The 24,723-nt window shown below is 39.7% G+C and overlaps 2 protein-coding genes and 1 pseudogene across 4 annotated transcripts in view; 2 read left to right on the top strand and 1 right to left on the bottom strand.

Annotated features, from left to right (window-relative positions):
- The window catches only part of LOC144630221 (arylsulfatase B-like), a 39,406-nt gene extending 24,084 nt beyond the window's left edge, over nt 1-15,322 (top strand). Inside the window, exons 1-7 of one of the 2 annotated variants that reach the window (XM_078488552.1) lie at nt 5,127-5,520; nt 6,043-6,129; nt 7,066-7,280; nt 9,818-10,029; nt 12,022-12,242; nt 13,017-13,264; nt 14,722-15,322. In XM_078488552.1, the coding sequence (XP_078344678.1) occupies nt 5,256-5,520; nt 6,043-6,129; nt 7,066-7,280; nt 9,818-10,029; nt 12,022-12,242; nt 13,017-13,264; nt 14,722-14,946 (1,473 nt within the window). In that variant the 5' untranslated portion in view covers nt 5,127-5,255 and the 3' untranslated portion in view covers nt 14,947-15,322. Of the gene's footprint in view, nt 1-5,126; nt 5,521-6,042; nt 6,130-7,065; nt 7,281-9,817; nt 10,030-12,021; nt 12,243-13,016; nt 13,265-14,721 lie in introns of those variants that run through there. The other variant, XM_078488553.1, reaches the window with a different exon arrangement.
- On the top strand, nt 1,566-2,954 carry LOC144630227 (uncharacterized; annotated as a pseudogene).
- A 2,813-nt stretch (nt 15,323-18,135) lies between the features above and the next one.
- Nucleotides 18,136-24,696, bottom strand: LOC144630216 (arylsulfatase B-like). 2 transcript variants are annotated; one of them, XM_078488546.1, is made up of 7 exons: nt 24,079-24,696; nt 22,488-22,574; nt 21,674-21,885; nt 20,573-20,784; nt 19,479-19,699; nt 18,936-19,198; nt 18,136-18,491 (listed from the first exon to the last, which is right to left on the bottom strand). In XM_078488546.1, the coding sequence occupies exons 1-7, from the start codon at nt 24,341-24,343 to the stop codon at nt 18,267-18,269; spliced, it is 1,485 nt and encodes a 494-aa protein (XP_078344672.1). In that variant the 5' UTR covers nt 24,344-24,696; the 3' UTR covers nt 18,136-18,266. The 2 variants fall into 2 exon arrangements, with proteins under 2 accessions (XP_078344672.1, XP_078344673.1); XM_078488547.1 differs by having other exon boundaries at nt 18,948-19,198.
- Between the last annotated feature and the right edge of the window lie 27 nt (nt 24,697-24,723).

The following is a 24,723-nucleotide window of genomic DNA, read 5'->3' as shown; positions in this document are numbered from 1 at the left end:
CCTGTACCGGCTGACAAATACATAGCTATAACTCAAAACGTATACCACAATTTGAAACCACAAACTACCTAGCGTGAAAGAGGAGGTTTTAATTTATTGTAATCCGTTGTCAAACTTTTCAGTACTCTTAAAGTGCAAAACATAATTTCTGTGCTCCTAGCTCCCGGACTAATACGTTAGGAAAACGTAAAAAGAGCTTAGCCTAGTAAAAAAACTCTAGTAAAAAATAGTATTCTTGTTGTCGTTTTCTGCGCTACGCACTTATAGGAATATAAATTGTAAACTGTAACTAGACCTAAAAAGTAGCCTGCAAGACGGGCCGTTTAACGCGGAATTTTAAGATAGATCCGTTTTGAGCGTGCAATGCAATACAAGAGTGCACCGCGCTAAGCCACCTCTTCTGCAGGCTGTCACCTAATTGATCTGCTTTATAACTCGTTACCATGCATTCAGGGCTTATTTCATCCGGCAAGAAAAAATTGAAAGGGCTCTGGGTTAGTGAATTTAGCACTGTTATTTTAAAATAACGTAATCGTTATACACTCTAGCCTCAATGTGAGTTCTACCGTATTCTTGTAAATCATCAATGTTACATGTCCTTTTCGTCTTTACGTAGATAAATTATCAAAGTTTCGTTAAATGCAAGCAGTTTTCCAGGAAGATAACATTAAATTTCGTCAATATATTAAAAACTCTGAATAACTTATTGTTGAAGTGTTTTGGCTTTAAGTTTCCTTAGGTTTTTAACCTACGACCAGGCCTTCTTCTAGATCGCGTGAGACTGCAGCGCCCTAAACTGAAAGAAAAAAAAAATTCTAACATGAGCGGTTTCTGACGAAAAAACATAAGTGAACGAAACAAAATGCCAGTCTAAAATTTGTTTTATATAAGCGCGTCCTTCCATTGATGCAGGCACAAATGTAGACATTGCTGTAGTCTCCGAGATGTATATGTCAGATATCCCAAGCCCACAGACTCTCGACATTGAATATGAACGTTGGATGAGAAAATGGCAATCAGAGACGGTCAAACCAGCCGCGCTTCAACCTGCCTTACAGCTTCGAAGAAACTCAATTTGTTTTTGTTCAAATTTTCCCTTAGGTTAACAAATGACAACTTTCTGTCTATCTACATGCTCGTGATCCAGAAATCTTTCCGAACATCCATCTGTTGTTGCGAAAATGGCAATCAGAGACGGACAAACCAGACGCGCTTCAACCTGCCTTACAGCTTCGAAGAAACTCAATTTGTTTTTGTTCAAATTTTCCCTTAGGTTAACAAATGACAACTTTCTGTCTATCTACATGCTCGTGATCCAGAAATCTTTCCGAACATCCATCTGTTGTTGCGAACTTCATGTAGAATTCACGAATACGAAATAGTGTTCTTTCTGGCGTTTAAATTACTGATACATACTGTTGCGGCGGGAACATGGAAGGCGTATCAAATTTTTGTTCTTGCTTTATTTTCAGGTCACATAGCAGTAAAGGGTGACTAGGCACTTCAGATTTTTCAATTGTTTTGGAATATTCAAATTTAATGAAAATTTATGCGACAGACGAACCGTTAGGTGCAACAAGGAAATATCCTTTTTTTGGTCTTACAGAATATCTGGACAAAGCCGACTGAAAGTAATGATGAACAATAACCGAATATCTTGAGCATCACACCAACAAACTGTTGTGTCGTTTTTTTTTTTTTTTAATTTTTTTCCACCGCCGTAAAAGCCACAACCCGCGCCACTTGAACTGGGATAACAGTTGGTCTAAACATCGTGATGTCTTCCAAGAACGCTGTCACCATTGGAACTGGTCTCATAGAAAAGGACGTGAAAGAGGCCTATTTTTTTCCACAATATCCGACCTCGTATGGCAAAGGATGGACATTCTTGAACGATGAAAAATACCGACTATTCGATTATCCACCGTGTTCACCGAGGGTGAGTCAAACTGTGTCGGCATTTAAACATTTGCCTGCAGCCGGGAATGAAATTCCCATTATCATGGAGTACAAACCAGAATCGTACTTGCAACAACACTGGAAACAATGGCTTTCCGCTTTTCCTCCCATAGTTATCAAGCCACTGGACGAAGGACTGCAGGATGATATTCCTTTTGTGACACAGGCGGCATTCCAAGGCATCCCGAAGCACAAGCACAGCGTAGATCCCGATGTTTTGTTTGAAGTACAACTCAAGAGCTCCATATATACTTGACATTAAAGTGCCAACGCCAAGACACATGGACGAAAATGCCAAAACACCCATTTCTTATCCCTGCATGGTTAAAGTCGACATGAGCTTTGGTGGACATGGAAACAGTCTTGCTAAGAATGAGGGCGAGTTGTTTGCCACTTTGCGACAAATCAGAGACGTGCGCGGCTGGAAGGAAGGGATTGTGATACAAGAATTTATTCCTGGAGTCAAAGAAGTGCCAAGCTGTCATTTTTATCTGCACAACTCGGGGGAGATCTTCTGGATAGGTACTGGGATTAATAGGTTTAATTTGTATCGCGTTAGCGCCGTAGACGTGGACTGGGACAAGCATGGAGAGTATGAATCCCTTCTGTATGAGCAGTTTACTGTGCCAATTAAAAACTATCTTCAAGAGCGAGGCTACTTTGGTTTGGTCAATTTTGAGGTCCTGATCACAGATCACGGAAATTACCTGGTCGATGTAAACCCGCGACTTGCTGGTGAAACCACACACATGTTTCTGGTTCGTTACATGGCTTTAGATTTTGGCTTGAAGCATTCAACTTTTTTTTGCTCCAACAAGCACAAAATAACAGCTAAGATGTTGGTTGAAAAGGCAAATATCATCAACAACGATGGAGAAGGAAAAGTCATTGTACTTTCTGCCACTGACGAGGACGAAGGATGCGAATCTTTCTTGTCTATTTTTGCCAAGACACCAGAAATGGTGCAAACTCTCTTGCACAGCATAAACAACTGATATCAGAATCCATATGAATGGATTTGTAGTGAAATTACCTGTAGTAGTGATAATACTACGGAAATCTGAGTCTTTTAGAAAATTAGGTGAATACATGGGTAAATATTTAATTTATCATTTTGGTAGGATGGACCACTTATCTTCCGGATTTCCGTTAGATGGCATTTCACATTTTCCACTGAAGAAGGGGCAGTAGCCCCGAAACGTATGGAAACATTATACTACCATCAGGTGCATTTTTCTTTTTCATTTCCATTATCGTTTTCAATTCACTAGTTATATGCGATACACAGTCACACGAAATTTCTTTAGAGATTTCTATGTTACTATGGACGACTTATTGATGTGTTACGGAGGATTTGCCGTATTTTAGTGATTTCTGTCATTTCTATGTTGAACCTTTTTTAGTATTTAAAAAACACTTTTAAAAAGCCAACAGCAGCTTATTAGCTGAATACAATCAGTTTACTTAAGTACATGTACTGTTATCCCACTTCACAAAGACGCGTGCTGGAAATAATGAAAGGTTCCTTTATAGTTCGTGAGCTTTTGTATTCGACCAAAGAAGTTGATTTTTAGAGTTAGCTGAATACTTTGCATTTCAATGTCAGGTTGAAAGGAAGAAAACTCGCCTTACAGGGCTTGCTCTTGGGTCATTGCAGATGTAAGCGAGTGGGAAAAGCAACTGTTTTCATGAGAGAAACAACTACCGTACTGACGTCTGCTTTCACTCGTTGTAATGAATCCATTTTAACAATGCGTAACGTAACGTAATGACTTCATAATCGTCATCTTCTCGTCAGAACATTGCAGTTCGGAACATGTGACGATATTCCCACTGCTTGTTTCTTGCTGCTTGGTAAAAGTAATTAGCTTTCAGTATGTTCTCCGTAAAGTTCAATAGGAATCTTATATTTGCTGAATCATCGCGTTCACTACTCAAGCTAATTCAATAGTGTTAATTATAAGCTGTTAGGTTTTTTATCCATCGACTTTCGCCGAACTGACGTTCTCCGCTAAGTTCAATAGTTTTGGCCTTCGCGTGTTCTTTCATACGTGTTTTAAGCGCGCGTAATGTCTGAAATGTCTGACCACGCGCGCGAGATGTCTTCACAGTCTGCGCCAACCGAGTACGGAGTAGACAACAAGAAACAAATGATATCGACCATCGTGGTTTTGTTATCCTCCCTTACGCCAAAGGTTTTTCCGAAAGAATTGCAAACGTTCTTCGTGGCTTCAACATCAAGGTCGTCCATAAACCTATACATACCATCTCGAACATACTGAAAAAAACAAAAGACAGGATCGAGAAAGAGGATACTAGAGGAATTGTATATAAGATCAAGTGTAACGATTGTGACTGTGTTTATGTTGGTCAGACATCACGCGCGCTTAAAACACGTATGAAAGAACACGCGAAGGCCATCGCAACATTGGATAAAAACTCTTTGTTGGCAAAACACCATATGCTTAACGACCATCAAATAGATTTGGAGAGCGTCAAAATTGTCAACAGGTCAACGGTGTGGAAACAACGACTAATTCTTGAAGCTTGGCATTCTGTGCGAGATAGGAACTATAAACGAACACATAGCGCTACCAAACGTTTACAATAGCATTAAGAATTCATAGACTCATTAAGAATGCTCTAGAGACTTTTGTTGCACTCGGAAAGTTCACTTAGTTTTTATCACACATTCGTTACATATTTTAACAGGACGCCGTTAAACATTTGCATTTTTATATTGCTGAAGTCGCTGAAGAAGGCAACAGTAGTCGCCGAAACGTCCAAAAACAATATTTTTAGCCAGTGTCAACTTATTAGTTCGAATTTTTTTAATTTTTATCTTCATTCATGTTTTCGTTATTTTTTAATTGTTTTGTAGTGGAGTCCATATTTTTTTTAGTCCATATTTTTTGAATCCTTTTTTTTTTAGTCCAGAGTCCAGAGTTCAGTCCATATTCCTCATATTTTATACAACGCCGATTTAATGTGACATTTCTGCGATAATTTGGTACGCTCATTAACGACGGTCACATGAAAAGACTGTAACCTTTACTTTAGACTGTTCACAGTCGTGGAGATCGATCGTTCAGTCCGCTCTCCCATCCCCACGCAATGAGCATTTGCACTCTCCCCAGATTTCGCTCGCGTTTGTAAACCAAGATGGCGGCCCGTCGGACTGAACGATCGATCTCTACGACTTCACGGAAAAAATAGGGGACTGTGAACAGTCTACCTTTATTTTGTCTGTTCTCTTTACCGTGTTTGTACAAAAAAAATCTTGTGAAGTGTGAAGAATGCGTTTCCAACAATCGTCCATTTTCTCGACACTGTTTGTGTTTACATTTGTATTCCAAGTTTGTGGTCGTCCTTTGCATATTCTGTTAGTAGTTGTTGATGATTTTGGCTGGAGCGATGTTGGATTTCACGGCTCAAAAATTAACACACCAAACATGGACAAGCTAGCGGCCGAAGGAGTCATTCTGGACAATTATTATGTACAACCGATTTGTACACCGACCAGAAGTGCTCTTCTGTCCGGCAGATATCCAATACACACAGGTGTGGTGTGCTTGCACGTTTTTTAAGGCAGCATTTTAGATATAGCCCGCGTCGCAGCCGGACGTGTCACAAAACCTCGGTATAGGACTATACCAGGGTTTAGTTCGTCTGCAACGCAGACTATTTGTGCTGTGCTGTGCTGTGCTGTGCTGTGCTGTGCTGTGCTAGGCTACGCTATGCTATGCTATGCTGTGCTGTGTCCTGTCCGGTACATTACGGTACATACCGTACCGTTACTGTACGCTGCGATACGGTGCTGTGCTGTGCTGTGCTATGCTGTGCCGTGCTGTCCAGCTGTCCTGTCCGGTACATTACGGTACATACCGTACCGTTACTGTACGCTGCGATACGGTGCTGTGCTGTGCTGTGCTGTGCTATGCTGTGCCGTGCTGTCCAGCTGTCCTGTCCGGTACATTGCGGTTCATACCGTACCGTTACTGTACGCTGCGATACGGTGCTGTACTGTGCTGTGTTAAATCCATTTTTTATCTCTTCTTTTTCTCATTTCTTGGACATTATCAGGTTTACAGCATCACAACATAGAAACTGACGAGCCTTATGGACTGCCACTTAACATCACAACCTTACCACAGGCACTCAAGAATGCTGGTAATAACTTTCTTTCCTGTATGTAAATAGAAAATATCTAGTTTGGGACAACTCCTAGATTGATTTAACACAATGCTTATGTTAGTCCTACTCCAATTGGAAAGTTTGTATCAAAAAAGATTAGACTGTTAAAACTCTGATATTTCACTCATCTCCCAAAAAGTGTCTTAGGTCGTCCCCCTTTTTTACTGTCATCCGACTGACTCATATTTGTGCATTTTCAAAAAAGGTTAAGGGGAAGGTAACAACCTAGTACAACATTTTTTCACTGTTAATCTGAAATATAAACATTTCTTTTTGTACGTACAGATATTCAGTGTCAAAAAGTTTAACTTTGCACGCGCAGTATGAGATCGATCTTTTCTTCCTCCATTGCCGCCATGTTGATTTTGTGACCCAGTCTCGTTGTTTCTAGGCTCCATGGCAATGATGCTGGCCCGGGGGGGGGGGGGGGGACTCGCATATGAAAGTGACGGGGATGCTCGTCGTCTCGCTTAGGGGTGTAAATTTCGGACTTTTGGTCTCGCTTAGGGTGTTCCAGGAAAAAACGCCCAATACGCCAATATTTTTAGCCATAATGGTCTCGTTTAGGGTTACACACGAAGAAATATACAAATATAAACTCCATTCTTAGTTTTTTGGTATCTTTTAGGGGTCAAGAAAGACTTGAGCCACACCCAGATTGGTCTCTTTTAGGGGTTCTTTTCAAAATTTCTGACGAGCATCCCCGTCCGTTTCATATGGGAGTCCCCCCCCCGGGGATGCTGGCTCTTTATTTTTTTATAACTTTTTTTTAATCTGACCAACTGACCCAAAGTTAGGAAACCCACTCGACGGTAAACGAAAAAAAAAAACGACAGCCTTATCTTGATTCTGTTTGCTCATCATCATATTCATTGTCACTTAAATCATTTCTTTGTTATGATTTCTTGGCAGGTTATGCAACTCATATGGTTGGGAAGTGGCATCTTGGTTTTTTCAAATGGCCGTACACCCCAACGTACCGTGGCTTTGATTCATTTTATGGTTATTATACAGGGGCTGAAGACAAATATTATCATGATGATCATAATGGCATTCTTGATCTGCATGATAACAAGGAGCCAGTCAAAGATAAGGGAGGAGTTTATTCATCCAGACTTTATGCCAAGGTTAGATAAAAATGCATTTTGGAATTTACGAATTCAAAGTAAACGACAATCTATTTCCTTACAAACTGGCTGCTTCTTTCCATTTAACCAACAATTCCAGAAAATATTTCATGCAAGTGGCTTTTACCATTTGAGTTAACCATACTTATATTACAGTCGAAGCTTTTGTAATATAAGCGGGCACCCTCGGCACACGAAAAAAGTGCCCGTAACTAGAGCTGGCCGCTTATGAGAATGGTTATGGGTCAAGTCATTCCACAGTATTCCGTCTGTTACGGAGGGGAAATTTAGAGACACTTTTATTGTTGTGGTTTAATAGGTATTTATCTTTTACTTGATCATCTATTCAGGGTTTAAGTCTTCAAGAAAGCTTTCTTTGCTGCTGCCCTGCTTTTTTCCAAAATACATTATTTCTATCACGGAGCCTCAAAAGAGGGCTGTTGCAGAGGGGAACAGAGAAAATGGCGTTTTTTGTTTTTAAATTTCATTCTAAAAATTCTCTGAATTCTGAAATTCTTTTCTGTGCCTAATAGGTTTTTGATTTTCCCCATTGTACGTTTATTAGAAAGATCACAAACGAAACTCAAATTATGTTTAGTGTTTTTCCAGTGAGGCAGAATTTAAGAACATTGTTCGCTGTTGCGGAGGGAAAGGGGAAAATTTGTCCTTTTCAGTATTCACAATAAATGAGCAGTTAAAATATGGTGATAACCCTCACATTTTGATAATTATTATTACAATTCCATTTTTAATGACATTTAAATATCTTTCAGTTAGCCTTTTGGCAGTTATGGGTTAACATGTACTTTCTATGAATTTTACTAAGTAAAGTCAAAAAACAGGTATGAAAATACAACTGATTCATATGTGTAACAAAGCATGCAGTGTCAATGTTTAACAGCAAACACCCATAGATAATTGAATGCTTCTGGAAAACAAAAAAACAGATGTGAGCCTGGTATGTTGCTACTCATGATAATTCCAAAGTTGTACGTACTGTAAAAGGGCAATTGCCTTTTAACTAAACTGGCCCATAAAATACAACTTACATGTTGAATGCACGTAACAATGCAATGCCTGTTAGTGCATATGTACCTGTAAGATACTGTAAGTTGTAAACTTTGGTGAGAAAATGCTTTCTCTTGTCAATATGAACACCATTTTTCAGTTAGTTAAATCTCTCTCAAAAGAGATTTTGTTCCCACAACAGAATTCCCCTCCGCAACAAAATTTCCCCTCCGCAACAGTATTTCCCCTCCGCAACAGTATTTCATCATTCCTCTCAACTACAGCTTAAAACATAAAATCTCTTTGACAGTAATAAAACTTAACCTTAGCCAAAAATTAGAAGATGTGAAAACATGAAGTTGATTTTGTTAATTACTAGCTGACAAACAAAACTTTTAGGCCTTAAAATGTTGCAGAGGGGAAAACAGCATACAGATTGTTGTCTGCTGCTGACACACTAAGAGAAATATCAATTTTGGGTAATATTAAAGTTACTTTGTCTTACCTAAGTAGTTTGTGTCCCATACCATCTCAGCAAAATTCCTGTTTTCTATTTTTTACCAGTAAAACATATTACTTTCCCCTCTGCAACAGCAATTATCACTATCAATGATAATTAATGATAATTTATGCACAAACAACAAGTGATGACAAAAAATATTTATCATTTTCATAAATTCCAGCTAATATGCTATCAATTTGTCTGGAATTTGGGTAAGTTAAACAAATTTGATTTTTCAAATTTTTTGTCCATAATACTGTGGAATGACCCTTCTCATAAGCGGCCACTAGAGGTGTAGGGTACAGATAGCTTACCCGTCTAATAATAAACGGGCGGACGTGGATGACAACAAAACAAACACTGAAAAATTGTACTGTAGCTACTGTAAAACCCGTGTGACCAACGGCGATGTGAAGTTGATTGATAAAAACAAGTCTAATTCGTAATCTCTTAAAGTGTCCTCGGCCGCTTAAGGGAATGTCCGCTTATGAGAATGTAACGTAAAAATACAGAGTTTTTATGGGAGTTAAAACGGGGTTTCAAACAAGTCGGCCGTAAGTCGACCCAAGTCGGCCCATTCTTTTTTACTAGTAGATTTGTACAATATTGCCAAGAAAATTTAAAGGAACGGATGCAAAATGGCCAGAAACATTCAGTTATTGGTCTGCTTTAGTTAAACAATGTTGTCCTGTGTTGTAGAAGTTTATCCAACGGGACTCATCTGACTCATTTGATGTCCTTGGCAAAATGATTACCCAATCGGCCGAGGTCCTTTACTCCTTTCCATTTCTTAAGAGGACCTGAGAGACTGTAGTTTTGTCTCTCGTTTTGCATGGCATGTTGTAATCTCTTGTGATTGTGGCTTTGTCTTGGTGAGCTAAGGTTGTAGAATTCTTGTGAGAGTGATTGGATGTTCTGTGATCATAAAACTTTTGTATGATTGTGGTTGGGTTCCACTGTTGTTTGTAATTTCCTGTGATTGTGGATTTCCATCCAACTTGACATTTTTTTCTTTTTCTCTCTTTAGCAAGCCCAGAGTGTCATCTTATCCCATAATGCCTCCCTTCCCTTGTTTCTTTATCTACCATTTCAAAATGTGCATGGCCCAATGGAAGCTCCTGAGGAGTACGTGGACAAGTACCATTTTATTGATGACATGACGAGGCGCAAGTATGCAGCAATGGTTGACATAGTAGATGAAGCAATAGGGAATGTAACCCAAGCAATGCAGCAAGCGGGGTGAGTAAGCTTACTGCAAAGCTCACTGACAACCGGGCTCAAAGTTGTTGTGGTTGGATGTCTGTCAGTCCAGTGGCGTAATAATTGGCGTGCTGGACTCAGATCAAGCAGCCATTCAAGTGCTAGATAGGTTCATGTGCTGTGTTCTTCACAGAGCAAGACGTCAGTGACCCTCACAGTTCCTCTCTCCGCCCAAGAGTATCAATGGGTACTAATGAACTGTTAAGGCAACCTGACAAAATCCTTTGTAGTAACCTGTGATAAAACACTGAGAAGAAGTACAATTTCTACTTTACCCGTACTTGCTTTGTTTACCGAAACTAAAACTAGTGGTAACCACAGGTTAGAAAGTGCAGGCCTCGATGCAGTTAAGAGAAGGTACTGGGAGGGAAGTGTTTTTTGTTAGTTTGGAAAATTACTTCAAGTCGAACAGTGTCGATAAATCACTGAACAAAAGAAAATTATTTCGAGTAAGGTCGAGTAACGCGTCACGCTTAAGTCACAAATGTTTTTTATCGTTTCCTATTGCCGCGAACCAATCAGAGTTGTTTTTTTGATTGACGGTTTTGCGAAGTGTAGTCGAGCACGCGGTGTGAATTGAGATGTGATTTTCCTCCGTCGGCAAACTCGCTTTGTTGTCAGTGTTATAAGGAATTTCTCGAGAATAACCGTTGTTGGAATCATTCGCTTTGCCGTAGTTTATCTGTGATACAATCACAGCAGATCTTCTCAAAAGCAACACCTATAAAACAACGTCTGCAAAACGTAATGTTTGCAATCTTCCGACAGAAGCCTCGATCTAATGTGACAAGCTGTTGATTTTTCGCATTCTTATCGCTCTTGGAGACAAGATTTTTCTCTTCCGGTGTTACGACAAACTGTCGTGATTGACACATTGTTTGCATTCCGATCGTTCTTAGTGGAAGAACAAAATTTTAAACTTCCGGTTTGCAGATAGCCTTTATGAACGTGGCGCACACGCGTAATACGCAATCCGCTGGTCACTGTCAAGATTAGGGTTGCGGGCCTCTCTTGGGCCCGCAATAAGTTCTAGCAGACTGGCCACGTTTAGCCCGAGTTTTACTCTTCTTCACCATGCACTGATCATGCGTCTATGCATGGTTTGCTGAAGAGATCAGACTTACTTGATTGAGCAGTATCCGTTTAACATTCACTTGAATTTTGCAATTTTCCCTCCTCTCACCTGTAACCGTTACCAGTCTTGAACCCTTCCCCGCCCCTTTTTGTCCGAGAGGGCTACGCCCATATACCGTAGAATTCCGGTTATAAGCCCTGGGCTTATACAACTTCGTAAGGGGTTTTGGGTGGGCTTATAAACGGAGGGGCTTATATCCGGGAGGGCTTATAAGCGGAATGAAAAAAACGTTTCGAAAAGAGCCACGGCAGTGTTGATCAAAATACGTTTTTAAGTTAAAAACGCATAATAAAGCAACATTTAGCCCTATTCAGTACTGTCATCCGGTAGAGGGGGGCTTATATCCGGGGGGGGGGGGCTTATAATCGGATGTATTTTTTTGTTTCCAAGTAGATTGGCCTATAACTGGGGGGGCTTATAAGCGGGGGGGGGGGGGGGCTTATAACCGGAATTTTACGGTATAAGCTATATAGTTATGTATCACTGTTAAGGGTATAGATTTCAAGTAGTCTAGCTTAGGTTATGGTATAGATAACAAAGCGTTTTGGTGTGCTGTACCTTGAAACCGGAAAACAGATCAGTGAAGAATTTAGCCTGGACTACCAATTGACATTCGGAACGGGAAGGACTTCACATAGGTAGAAATACAAATTATTAACAGCATAATAGCAACTGACTGATAGAGATTCTGGAAAATAGCAACTCTGGTATATAGGGTAAGGGTCTCAGAATCCTAGTGGTATAGCCCCACCAAACAACACAGATTTTTCCCCTCAAGCGGAATTTGGCTGAAGGAGTTTACTCATATATTGCTTGTATTTGATCCTTCCTCGTAGTTTATGGGAAGACACGTTGATGATTGTTACCACAGATAATGGTGGTATTCCTGCTCATGGTGGATATAACTGGCCCCTCCGTGGACACAAAGGCAGCCTTTGGGAGGGAGGGGTCAGAGGGGTAGGCTTTGTTCATGGAAAAATGCTGCAGAAGACTGGAATCAAGTGTACTGAGCTACTTCATGTAACAGACTGGTACCCAACTCTCCTCTACCTAACAGGTAAACTATTAACTATATACATACATTGTGTCAGTAAACATCAGCTGTTCGTATAATTTCCAGAGGTGAATTCAATTCTGATTGGTTGAGAAGCTCGGACTTTGGCGCCATATTAATTCACCGCGCTAGGCGAGAATGTAAAAATACAGAGTTTGTATGGGAGTTAAAACGGGGTTTCAAACAAGTCGGCCGTAAGTAGAGCTGTCCGCTTATAAGAGTGTCCGTTAAGAGAAGAAGGATGAAAGAACGGAAGCCCCTTTAAAACTGTTATATTTGTTTTAGTTAATTGGAATGACCGCATGTGTAAAAGGATTTTTATGAATTGCCCTAAAATAGCATAATTTTTTTAGCCTAAATAGCACTCCGGCAGATAGCTTAATTGAGAATAAACGTTATTTATAGTGCCAAGTTAAGTTCATAATAAACCATATGTTTCGGGCTTAGCCCTTCATCAGTGGTATATGGTGCTTTGCTCATTTTTTAAATAAACTTTTATCAAGAAATCTTAACATTTATAAACCTTTCACTCATAGTAATTAATATACTTCCCGGTTTTTCATTCATGCGTCGCATATATTAAAAGTTTTGAAGAACGAACTTGCTTGCTTGCTTTTCATTGTGGCTTACCTGTAAACTAGCTGGTGCGTTGCCGAAGATTTTGCTAGTCATATCTGTGGTGCACATCGAGACCATAGCTAAGTCTAATGACCACTTTCAACATTGTATTGAATTGAATTGCATTAAATTGTATTGCAACACTTCTTTATTTTAAAGGAATTACAAAGAACGATTCTTCTGTTCCCCCATTGGACGGTTTCAACATATGGCACACCATATCTGAAGGTGCCCCGTCACCCAGAACAGAGATTCTGCACAACATTGATGTAGCATCAAGCTCTAATGACGACAATTACAAGGGGATTGCAATTCGTGTTGATGACATGAAGCTTTTGATGATGGTACCTAATCTAACGTGGTATAAGCCACCGGAATTATACCCTATGTACCAGCAGTCTGATCAGGTACAATGTGTTATTTTTATACTTAAAACTCCAATCAGTTATTCTCTTTGATATTCTTAATTGTATACTTTAAATATTACATGTTCTGAACTGACCTGCCAACTGTCCTCCTCTAGTTTGGTCAACCACTTTTTTCGACTTTTTTGCTTGTTTACAAGCAAAATGAAGGAGAATAGCAGTTATGTTGGGGAAAATGTGGAACCACATTCTTGTTAACTCTCAAGGGACTGTTTTAATTTCTCAAGGGAATATTTTAATTTCTCAAGGGTTAGGGATTACTTTCCGCTGTGGGTGATCACTTGCGATCTCGTGGAAAAAACGTGACTTGTCACATTTACAAACGTTATATAACAATTTTAAAAGTGACATAATGTCAGCTTTCTTATCTCAACGCACGTGTGTCTGAAAGGCGATCTATAAAAAGCGTCGCACAAACAATGGATTGCGTAACTAACACTAAAACACGAATAAATAATCACTAGCACTTACATCGTTTAAAAATTACAAACGTCAAAAATAAACCATACCAAAAACTCGCTCTTTTCAAAGATATTATTGAAGTTAAAACAAATGCAAGAGATGGGGGCTTCTTTTAGCTTAGGAGCGGTTAAAAATTAGGCCAAATTTGGTCGCTACAAGCGCCATTCTATTTCGTCATCAGCCTAGGTCGTTAGGGACCTGACCTCGCGTTGACAGCAATGTTGCATGAATCGGCTTTACAACATGCGATCGTATCCACGCAGTTCGACTGGAATTTCAGTCAAAGACAGCAAAATTCTTTCGTATTTCATCGTCAAATATAATTCGAAAGCATTCACTGTATATATGGCTTTTGTTTAATCCTTCTTAAGCCCACGAAGAAGCTGTCTTGATATCCGACCCTCGCAGAGGCCAGACAAAACAAAACGCAGCTTGAGTGTATCGATTTGTTTACAGTTTATGCCGCAATTATCACGCAATGTTCTCTCCGACAGTAGTCGGAAATATCCGTATTTTTTTCGTGCTTTTTCGTGGAGCAATCGTAACGATACTGCCTTGAACACATTGAACAGCGGTACTCTACCTATAACAATTCAAATATGGCGTCGCAAAAACAAAGCGTCGAACACATATTTTGCTGTTTCATTTGCTAATTTCGCTGCCGTAATCGACTGCCTCGAAAGGTCCTTGCAATTTTAAAGTATAGAATTGTCAGATCTCGGTGAAATTTGCACTGTTTATTTGTGTAATGTTGAGGAATATGTGTAAAAATACCCGGCGCGGACGAGCAATTTTTGAAAAAATTATATGGCTGCATTTCCTCCGCGAAGATAGGAAATTGTTAAACTAAACTACAAAGCAACTGTAATGATAAGTTCGAAGAACAATGCACAGGATAAACCTTCGACTCATACTTCATGCAAAAAAGTCGGTATCTCGAAGAGACTTTGATTATCTGTTTAATATTTTATTGACAGGATTTGAATGATCACTCCACAATAAAAGTTGCCCTTTACAACATTACTGCTGACCCAAATGAGCACGTAGACCTAAGTACAAAGCTCCCGGATGTGGTGAAGAAATTGCAAGACAGAGTGCAGTATTACATGAAGGGGATGGTGCCGCCTTTGAATAAACCCTCAGATCCGAAGGCAATGAAAGTGGCGAAAGAGAGAGGCTACTGGGGTCCATGGAGGAGCTGAAGCACTGGAGCAGTTAAAAGTGTCACTTCATACCCGTGGGGACTTCATATTAAAAGGAAGGGGATGCTTGTCGTCTCGCTTAGGGATGTAAAGTAATGATTTTGCCTCCACTTTGGATGATCAGAACAGAACGCTAAAATATGTGAAGAAATAAAAAAACGGCGTACACTGTGTAGACCGATAAGGCATGAAAACTGTATGCCTTAGAAGCGAAAAAAATCTTGAGCAACGCCAAGATTTGTCTACTTTAGGGTCTAATTCAAATTTTCCGACGAACCTTCCAGTCCCATTCACGTTTAATCCTCCCCAGGGGGCACAGGGAACCCAAACGCTGTATTAGTTATTCATAATCTTAAAATAAAAATGTTCTTATTAACCTGCGTTCCTGTGTTTTTTTTTACCGGTTTTGGGGGCGATTTGAATCAGAGCGAAAGCGGTTTAGACGGTTTACGTTGCGAGTTTTAAACGGTAATCGATCTGTCACAATGTTAATACGACGCGCCTCAAGTTTCAATTGTTATTAACTCAAGTTACTTACACCATTAACTATTAACTCTCCTCGCGGGGAGTTTCGTATTTCAAGTTAAAGTAAAACTTGAGACATAATTGAGGCGCGTCGTATTGACATTGCGACAGATCGATTACCGTTTAAAACTCGCAACATAAACCACCTTCGCTCTGATTCAAATCGCCCCCAAAACCGGTTAAAAAAAAACACAGGAACGCAGGTAAATAAGGACATTTTTATTTTAAGATTATAAATAACTAATACAGCGTTTGGGTTCCCTGTGCAGGGGGGGTAAAACACTGCTTTGTGATCGCATTTCAAGACATTGAGGCGCAAAAAAAAATTAACACACGGTCTAGTTGTATGAAGTTCAGTCACTGAGTGATATGGGAAAGCGTTAGTTTAAGCCTGGTTTTCACTAGCGACGCAAGCACAAGTGCAAGCATAAGCGCAATCACGCAAAAAGGCAAATTTTGATCCTTGTTCTTGTGCTTGCCGCAAGCTCAAGCACAAGCGTAAAACTGCAATGCGCTTGTGCTTGAGTCGAAGCCGTTTTCACGGTGAAATAAGAGCTGTTATTTTTGCGCTTGTGCTTGCGTCGCTAGTGAAAACCAGGCTTTATTGATGAACTTGATGTATGTCTGTCTTAGTTTAATAAAACATGTCTAACGAATTTGACATGGCACTACAGTTCCGAAGCCATTTTTTTGTAGGGAGCTGTGATCGAGAGCTAATCTTAGCTAAGTTGACGTAAATTACTATTTGATGTCTTTTTGAACCAAGAAGCCTATATTTTGTTTGAATCATGAATTCTACAAATTTAATGAAGTTGTTTACAACGTACAATGGCATCTCATTAAAACAAACGTAAAAGGTAAATGTGTGAGAGCTGACCTGAAGCTTTCTGAAGCGCAAGGAAAATGTGAGTTAAAACTTTTTTCTTAATGGGATGGATGTCATTCATCTAGTTTTTGTGGCCGCATATCTAACGCAAGATTATTTGCTTGGGATCGAGTCCTTCTGCGAGCGTAGTTGCAAAATTAATTTCGAAAGGAAGGCGGCTAACATTAGCAAAGATGTTATGGGACTAGAGGGTAATAATAATGTCCAATGTTTTAAGATTAAAATGACAGAAACTAATGTTGTCCCTAGTCTACAAGAATCCGGTGTTTGTTTCAGTTTATTTCAGTCGAAAATGATAATGCCGACCAAGTCAGGCATACAGTCGACTCTCGGTTACTCGAATCCTTGGCAACTCGAGTCCCGCGATAACTTGAACCAAAAATTGATTTTAGGCCTGGATTTCTTTCTTATATGTACTGTAATTTTACCCTCGGTCATCATTTGAACCCTCAATAACTCGAACCTCCCGCTAACTCAGTCGAAGTCATTTAGTTTCCCCTTCAGGTCAGTTTCTTTATAATTCTACCCTCGATTACTCGAAACGTGTTCGTCTCCTCTCTTGCTGATTAAACACACATTGTTTGAGTGATCAATAATGAAGCATGTAAACACGTTTTATTCCTTATCAGTTTTTTCGGTCGTTTGATGCCATCTCCCGATAACTCGAACGTTTTTTCAATTTTCCTTGAAGGTTCGACTTACCGGGAGTGTGTGTGTGTTAGTTGGGCTATCAAAAGCTAAACATTGTGACCAGAAAAGAAGCAAGCCCTTGTTGTATATATTGATGAAACTCTTCATGCTTTGTCAGTTGCCAATGTCCTCACAATCCAAGGTCTAGCGGCTATTGGCAAGTCGAGCAAGGCACACCGTTAACGCGAAAAGACAGCATTTATACGTCTCCTCGTAGTCTCTCAGAGTCCCAGGTTATCCCTTTTGGTCCCTTCAATGGCCGCCCAGGAACCTTTCAAAGGCTTACACAATTCGCCCTTGCTGAGTTCTAGAGGACGTGGTTGTTTTATAGTCGATAAAGAACACCTGAAATGGCTAAGACTGACTGTTTCGCCAGGAGGGCGAAGCCTCCTTCCTTAGTTTTTAACTTTTGCCTTTAAAAAGTCTTTTGACCGCAGAAGTCAAAAGACTAGAAAAAGTACAAGTTTACACGGTTTGGAAAACAAGTGTCCAAGGAAATATAAATCACACACCGAGTTCGAAGTGGATTACTTGTGTTATAATGTCAAAATAAAACAGACTCACAAACAAAATGAGAGCGGAGACGACGATGTAACTTTACATAAGAAATCTGTTTGTTAACAAAATAGTGTCCAAAAGCCTAACCTTTAAAGGCAACTGTGTACCTTCAGGGGTGTCTCCAGTCTAAAGGAAGAGTTTGGGTTTTCCGATATTCTTTAATAATAAAGATATATCAGCAGCCAGCTAACGTTACAAGAAAGTGAAGATAAAAAGTTAGAATTCGCAAGTAGCGAAAACTAAAAGAGATCTTACAAGAAATGAAGACTCTAAATTAAACGTTCTAAACATTCTAAGTAAGATGTTCCAATCAAGGGGTGTTGACTTTTTCATCTGACCCAAAAATATATTTCGACGAAAACACACACACCTCACTCACACCTTAATCCCGGTAAAATTTCCTGCAGTCTATTTTTCCGTCACTATTTACTTGATTTCCATAGAGTCTTTGCATATGACAGATCATTAAAACAAAATGCAAGTTTCGGTCAGTTACATGTATTTTCCTCCTCTTTCCTTTATCTTGTTGCAACGTGACATCGCAGCACGCTTTTTTTTTCAGATCTTGAGAGCATTCCTGAACTACAGCTGTACTTCCGATGAAATGTGATCAAAATAATCCAAAGTTCTCTACAGTGTCACAGTGCAGTATTTACACTTTTTAGCTTCGCCATGGGCCCCAGTACCCTCTCTCTTGTGCCGTTTTATTTGCCTCCGGATCCGCGGGTTTCTTCAATGGTGGCACCAGTCCCTTCATGTAATACTGCACTCTATCTTGCAATTTCTTCACCACATCCGGGAGCTTCACACTGAGATCAATGTGCTCATTTGGGTTAGCGGTTATGTTGTAAAGCGCAACTTTTATTCTGGAGTCTTCACCCAAATTCTGTCAATAAAATTGCATAAAACGCGGTTAATGAAAAACACTGCAGCACTGTTACTGCTGATGGTACTATATACATGCCAAGGAATTGTTAATTTTGGAGCGGGTTATAGAGAGATAAATAAATACAAGTCGACATCGGCCAAAAAAGTACACAGATACATATTTCTGTTGTGATTTTATGTCCCAACTCCATATACATGTGTGAGGGGTCTGATGTACATCAGATAGGAGGTCAGGGTCCGCATGCACGAGAGATGGCAGGTCAGTTGGCTACAACTACACAATACAAGAACACTTATTTGCATCTCATCAAACACTTGTGAGGTGGACCAAAGTGGCCCTGTATTATAATCCCTTTGGTTATTTCTTTACTTGTAATACATAGAATATAACAAAACAATAGAAAAAAACGAAAACAAAGTAGCGTTCAACCATGAAAAGAACCTGAAACGATACCTGATCCAACTGCTGGAACTCAGGGGATAATTCCGGTGGCTTATACCACGTTAGATTGGGTACCCTCATCAAAAGCTTCATGTCATCAACACGAATTGCAATCCCCTCGTAATTGTCGAAGTCATTAGAGCTTGGTGCTACATCAATGTTGTGCAGAATCTCTGTTCTGGGTGACGGGGCACCTTCAGATATGGTGTGCCATATGTTGAAACCGTCCAATGGGGGAAGAGAAGCATCCTTCTCTGTAATTCCTTTAAAAGGAGAAAGTGTTTTAATGTTAAACATTTCACTCCCAAGATAATGCATTTAAACGTTTAAGAGAAATTTGGAAGAGACAATTGGAAAATTTGCCACTCTTCAACCACGTTTACAGTAACTGAAGGAGGGAATGAGTGCGAGAGAACTCAGTGTGAACCTGAGTGGCAGGCCAGTGGCTACACATCTTGTACACTTAACTTCTCACAAACTTTAACTGAGTTTGGTATTTGGTTATTTAAACAGGCACCAGATGTGCACAGGGTGAAGGCTAACCTGTTAGGTAGAGAAGAGTTGGGTACCAGTCCGTTACATGAAGTAGCTCTGTGCACTTGACTCCAGTCTTCTGCAGCATTTTACCGTGAACAAAGCCTACTCCTCTGACCCCTCCCTCCCAAAGGCTGCCTTTGTGTCCACGAAGGGGCCAGTTATATCCACCAGAATGAGGAATACCACCATTATCTGTGGTAACAATCATCAACGTGTCTTCCCATAAACTACAAGAAAAGACCAAGTATCAAACAAACAATATTTTTCATCACTGAGCTGGAAATTTACCATCTTTATTATTTACTACACATTTGATGATTTCGACATTGCTGATCCTAGCAGTATGCAGGACGCGTGTCATATATCAACCTAGTAAATGGCCCAGCTCACAACGAGTCTCTCGTAGCTCAGTTGGTTAGAGCGCCCAACCGGTATCTGGGAGGCCATGGGTTCGATTCCCGTCGGGGACTCAGATTTTTTCTTTGTCCCACGCTCGTGTCATGTTGAATAATTTCCTCACCAAACAATAAGTTTAACTGCCATGGCTTATTGGTAATGAATGGTTAAAGTTCCAGAGATGCCAAACTAAACAAAAAAAGCATTTTAAAGACACTTTTGACATTTTCGGTTCAGTTACGAGCTATTTCTGATCCAACTACTCAATACAGATTTACAGGATGAAAGTGTGTCACAATAACTTGCTTTTTACTAGCTAGCATCGCGCTATATGATATTTTTGCTTGGGCATGTGCACAAAAAAATTTTGAGAGAAAGTGAACGACCTCTGATGACTTTCTTTTATTTTTTTGCTGATAACTTTTCCCCTTTTGTTATCTTTTTGCTGCACTTGTTGGCCTTCTACTGGGCCTGCTTTCAGTTCAAAAATGCCAGAGAATCTCTGATTTTTTCACTAAAATTTCTACACATTTCCGTGTGTATTTTGAGCTCAATTAACCCTATCACTCTCCTGTTGGTATCAATGGGAAGACCTTTTTCCTTTTGTAGAGTTTGGGTACATGTACGTGATGCCTTCGTTGGGCAAAGGTGTTGACACCAGAAGTGAAACCACTGTGCACGTCACATGTAGTCAATTCACTCACCCAGCTTGCTGCATAGCTTGGGTTACATTCCCTATTGCTTCATCTACTATGTCGACCATTGCTGCATACTCTCGTCTTCTTGTGTTATCAATGAAATGGTACTTGTTGATATATTCCTCAGGAGCTTGTGTTGGTCCATGCACATTTTGAAATGGCAGATACAGAAACAAGGGTGATGAGGCATTGTGAGAAGAGATGACACTCTGTGCTTGCTGAAGATAAAAGCCGTTAGGCAAAATGTGAAATGTATTAATTTTTTTGGAAGGTTATCCATAATTCAAAATCTAAAGAAATCGCAGGCAATATAAACGATTAAATTGAACAGTTTTTAAACAGAGCGAACCCATCCGCAACCACAGGAATTTTGTATCACAGCCTGACACGCAAACTATTTTAACCAGAAATTTCCATCATCACAAAGAGTTAGCAACCCAACCACAAACTACAACTAACATCACACACGCAGGTAGTCAAGAAATTATAGTTCACTTGAAAACATACATTGTATCAAACAAAAATACAGTCACTGGTCGACTCCTGTAAGATACCAGTAAATCATGCTGACAACAGCAAAATACATTCTCATTTTTCTCAAGGATGTCCAATACTTGGTAATTTGCTGATAATAGGTATTTTCCATTTACTGAATTAAACGGCTTGAACAAACTTGCAAAATGCTATTTAGAACATTATTAGACTAAAGCAGACCAAGCACCACTTACTATGTTAATCGACATTCTTCCCCATATCCCACGCACTAATGTAATATACACATACAAATCTACCAAAGAGATATAGAAAACAAGCCAGCTCCTCTAATTCTCCAAAAACCCTTCAGTCAGATGTACCCCCTTTCAGTGTGGTAGAGGTCATCCCCTTAGAAAAATCATTTGCATGATTTGCATTGACTCTGTTTGCATGAAGTACAATCATGTAACTTCACTCACTCCACTCTTTCTCTGGCTTGGATCAAACCTTCTCAAACCCTTGGTTTGATGGAAATTAGCAGCCAATTTCCAAGAAAAATACATTATCATGCACTACATACATGTAGCTTCATTTTAAAATGGGAATTTGCAAAAAAATTGCTAAATATTTAACCTTAGCATAAAGTCTGGCTGAATAAACCCCTCCCTGATCTTTGACTGGTTCTTTGTTATCATGCAGATCAAGTATGCCATTTCTGTCGTGTTTAAAGTGGTCTTCAGCTCCTGTGTAAAAGCCATAAAATGAATCAAAGCCACGGTATGTTGGGGTGTAAGGCCATTCGTAAAAACCAAGATGCCACTTTCCAACCATATGTGTTGCGTACCCTGCCAAAAATAATAACAAAGAAATGATTTATTTAGTGACAGTGGTGGTTCAAAAGGGTTGCTGGATTCAGCTCAAGTACATACAATTCTTCCAAAAATGAAGCATTGAGTTACCCTACTGTTAGAGCAAGGAGCCCAAAGGTTTGACCACTTCTAATTAAAAACCAATCCAAAACCAAGGACTAAATCAGCACAAAAAATGTGAACCAATTAAAAGTAGTGATCACACTTTTGGGCTGATACTTGCTGTAACTCACAGCTATTACACAGTGTAATTAACCTACTAGATAAACCTCCATGACTCCCCTAAAGGAGTTAACCCAAACTAATTTAGAGTCATGAAAAAGTGCGAGGCAGCGAGAGGCATGCGAGGCAAGGCAGCGAAGCATGTGAGGCAGAAATCCCTACTCCAAATAAAAAACAACAACCGCAAGCTACCTAAGCTAACTGAAGGGTAACTGGAGTGCTAATGAAGCTAACTGTAGTGCCATTTAGGCTAACCAAAGTGCTACATTGTATGTAGGCTATCTAACCTGAATGGATCGCATGCCTCACTGCCTTGCACTTTGTGATGACCCACTAAATTAAAATGATGTTATTACCAGCCTTCTTCAGTGCCTGTTGTAAGGTTGCGAAGTCAAGCGGCAGTCCATAAGGCTCATCAGGGCGTATTACTCCATGCTGTAAACCTGTCCAGAACACAATTACAGAGATCAATTTAGTTAACTGTGCTGGTATTTCTATGGTATCAACAGTGATGCTTCTGTGACTCATTATGTGATCATCAAAGGGCAGATTTGATAGTACACTGTACATGTTCATATGTATATGTACAAGTTTGTTGCATGCAAATTTTGTAGCATGTGTTGTTCGTGTCATGCAAAAATGACCTACACCATATGTGAACAGTTTTCTATGCATATACTATGATTGTTGTGGGGTTTCTTAACATGTTTCAATATCCCACATTATTTTTTGTGTGTGTCATACTCGACAGTCATAAGCAAGTTGTAGGTTTGATTTACACTAAACAGTTAAATAAATGTCATTTAGCATAACCCAGCTGCCGTCTATTGGCAAAACGCACGATCTGGTTGGCTACACAGGTGCCTTCCATCGATCGTTAGACGGCTCTTGGTGCACAAGCTCATTTTTTTTGCCAAATTTTATCAACAAAACAGTCAAATAATCAACTCTAGCTCTAATTTGTGTTTAATAGATCGGCAGCTGGGTTATGCTAAAATGTGATAGAAGTAATTTGAATGGTAGGTTTTTGCAAATGGTGGTCAAGGATAGTAAGTTTGTGAAGGATTATCTGATGTAAGTTAGTTAAGATGGTATGTAAATAAAGGCTATATTTAAGAGGGATAGACAATACACCCTACCCATCACTCCCCCCTGCAGCTCTTAGCTTTCTCAGCTAGTCCCTCTAGAGCAGAGAAAAATGTACTATTTGAGCAAGAAAGTTTCCATCTTTCTCTACACTCCCCCCCCCCCACAACCTTTTACAAGACTGGTACAGACCACACAAAAGCCCCAGGGTGATATAGTTGCCCCAGTACATGTAATAAGAAGTTCATTACTGATATGGCTCTTAAACCCCCAGTTCCACCATCACAATGCTTAGACAGTTAATACTATATTTTGCCAACCAGCCAAGTATAAACGTCCCTCATAATAACCATGTATTTATTAAAATATTAGGCAATGGTATATTGCAATTCCTGAGTTTTGATCGGTTAACAGGCAATGGTATATGAGCTCATATACCACTGACCACAAATGAGGTAGCTAAGGTATACGTGTTGACGAGAGCACCCGGGGAGCTCAAATATTGCAATTCTTTGGGTAGTTTTTAATAATGCTTTTTGGATATAAGATAGTTATAGAGAACCTGGTGCTATGTACACACCGCGTTGGCTATCTACCGCATCTCATATCCAACGCACCCTGGAATAATTTTTAAATATTACACATCTACATGTATATAACTTAAAAAGTTAAATTAAAAGATATGTATTCTTTGCAGATGAATACATTTTCAAGAAATGTGAGAATTTAATTATTCAGTAGAATTTTAAGCACTACATGAAAGGTTTGAGTGCTGTAAAAGTCTGCTTATTTCATGCAAATATAAAAACATTGAACTTTTATCAAAAAGCTTGTAAATATAACAAAAGACTGTAAGCACACCTGTGTGTATTGGGTATCTGCCGGACAGAAGAGCACTTCTTGTCGGTGAACAAATCGGTTGTACATAATAATTATCCAGAATGACTCCTTCGGACGCTAGCTTGTCCATGTTTGGTGTGTTAATTTTGGAGCCATGAAATCCCACATCGCTCCAGCCAAAATCATCCACAACTACTAACAGAATGTGCAAAGGGCGACCACTAACTTGGAATACAAATGTAAACACAAACAGTGTCACGAAGATGGGCGAATGTTGGAAACGCATCCTTCACACTTCGCAAGCTGCAAGATTCGTTATGTATCCGGGAAAGACAGCAGACTCACTGCAGGTCACAATCGTTTCATGTGACCATTATTAACTGCCCGGCCAATCATAAAAGGTCAAAATAAATCTGTCAAACAATAACTAAACACATGGTTTAGGTTTTCAAAACAAAGGCACGTGACATTCGATCGAATTCGCAGCTAGGTAGTTGCCTCAAAGCCTAGAAAAAGCCGGCGGGCGTGTGTTTTCCCTTGTGTTGTCTGTTCTCTCTAAGCCGCCGTGCAAATCGTTAGTAGCAAAATATCCCCACATAGTCGACGACTTCGATTGGAGAAATTATGTGGCCCTCATAAGCAGACGAAGCAAGATCTAGCAAGACA

The sequence above is a fragment of the Oculina patagonica genome, chromosome 11 (assembly GCF_052425735.1).
Source record: "Oculina patagonica isolate OP01 chromosome 11, crgOcupat, whole genome shotgun sequence".
NCBI lineage: Eukaryota > Metazoa > Cnidaria > Anthozoa > Scleractinia > Oculinidae > Oculina > Oculina patagonica.
This window is presented reverse-complemented; position numbering and strand designations above follow the sequence as displayed.

What these genes read in the sequence shown, in the direction of transcription:
- LOC144630216 (XM_078488546.1), bottom strand. Translation starts at nt 24,343, where the DNA reads ATGCGTTTCCAACATTCGCCCATCTTCGTGACACTGTTTGTGTTTACA. An exon ending in ACAGGCACTGAAGAAGGCTG is followed by an intron (nt 21,886 to 22,487) that starts GTAATAACATCA and finishes TATTTTTGGCAG; the next exon opens with GGTACGCAACACATATGGTT. An exon ending in CAGCCAGACTTTATGCTAAG is followed by an intron (nt 20,785 to 21,673) that starts GTTAAATATTTA and finishes TTTTATCTTCAG; the next exon opens with CAAGCACAGAGTGTCATCTC.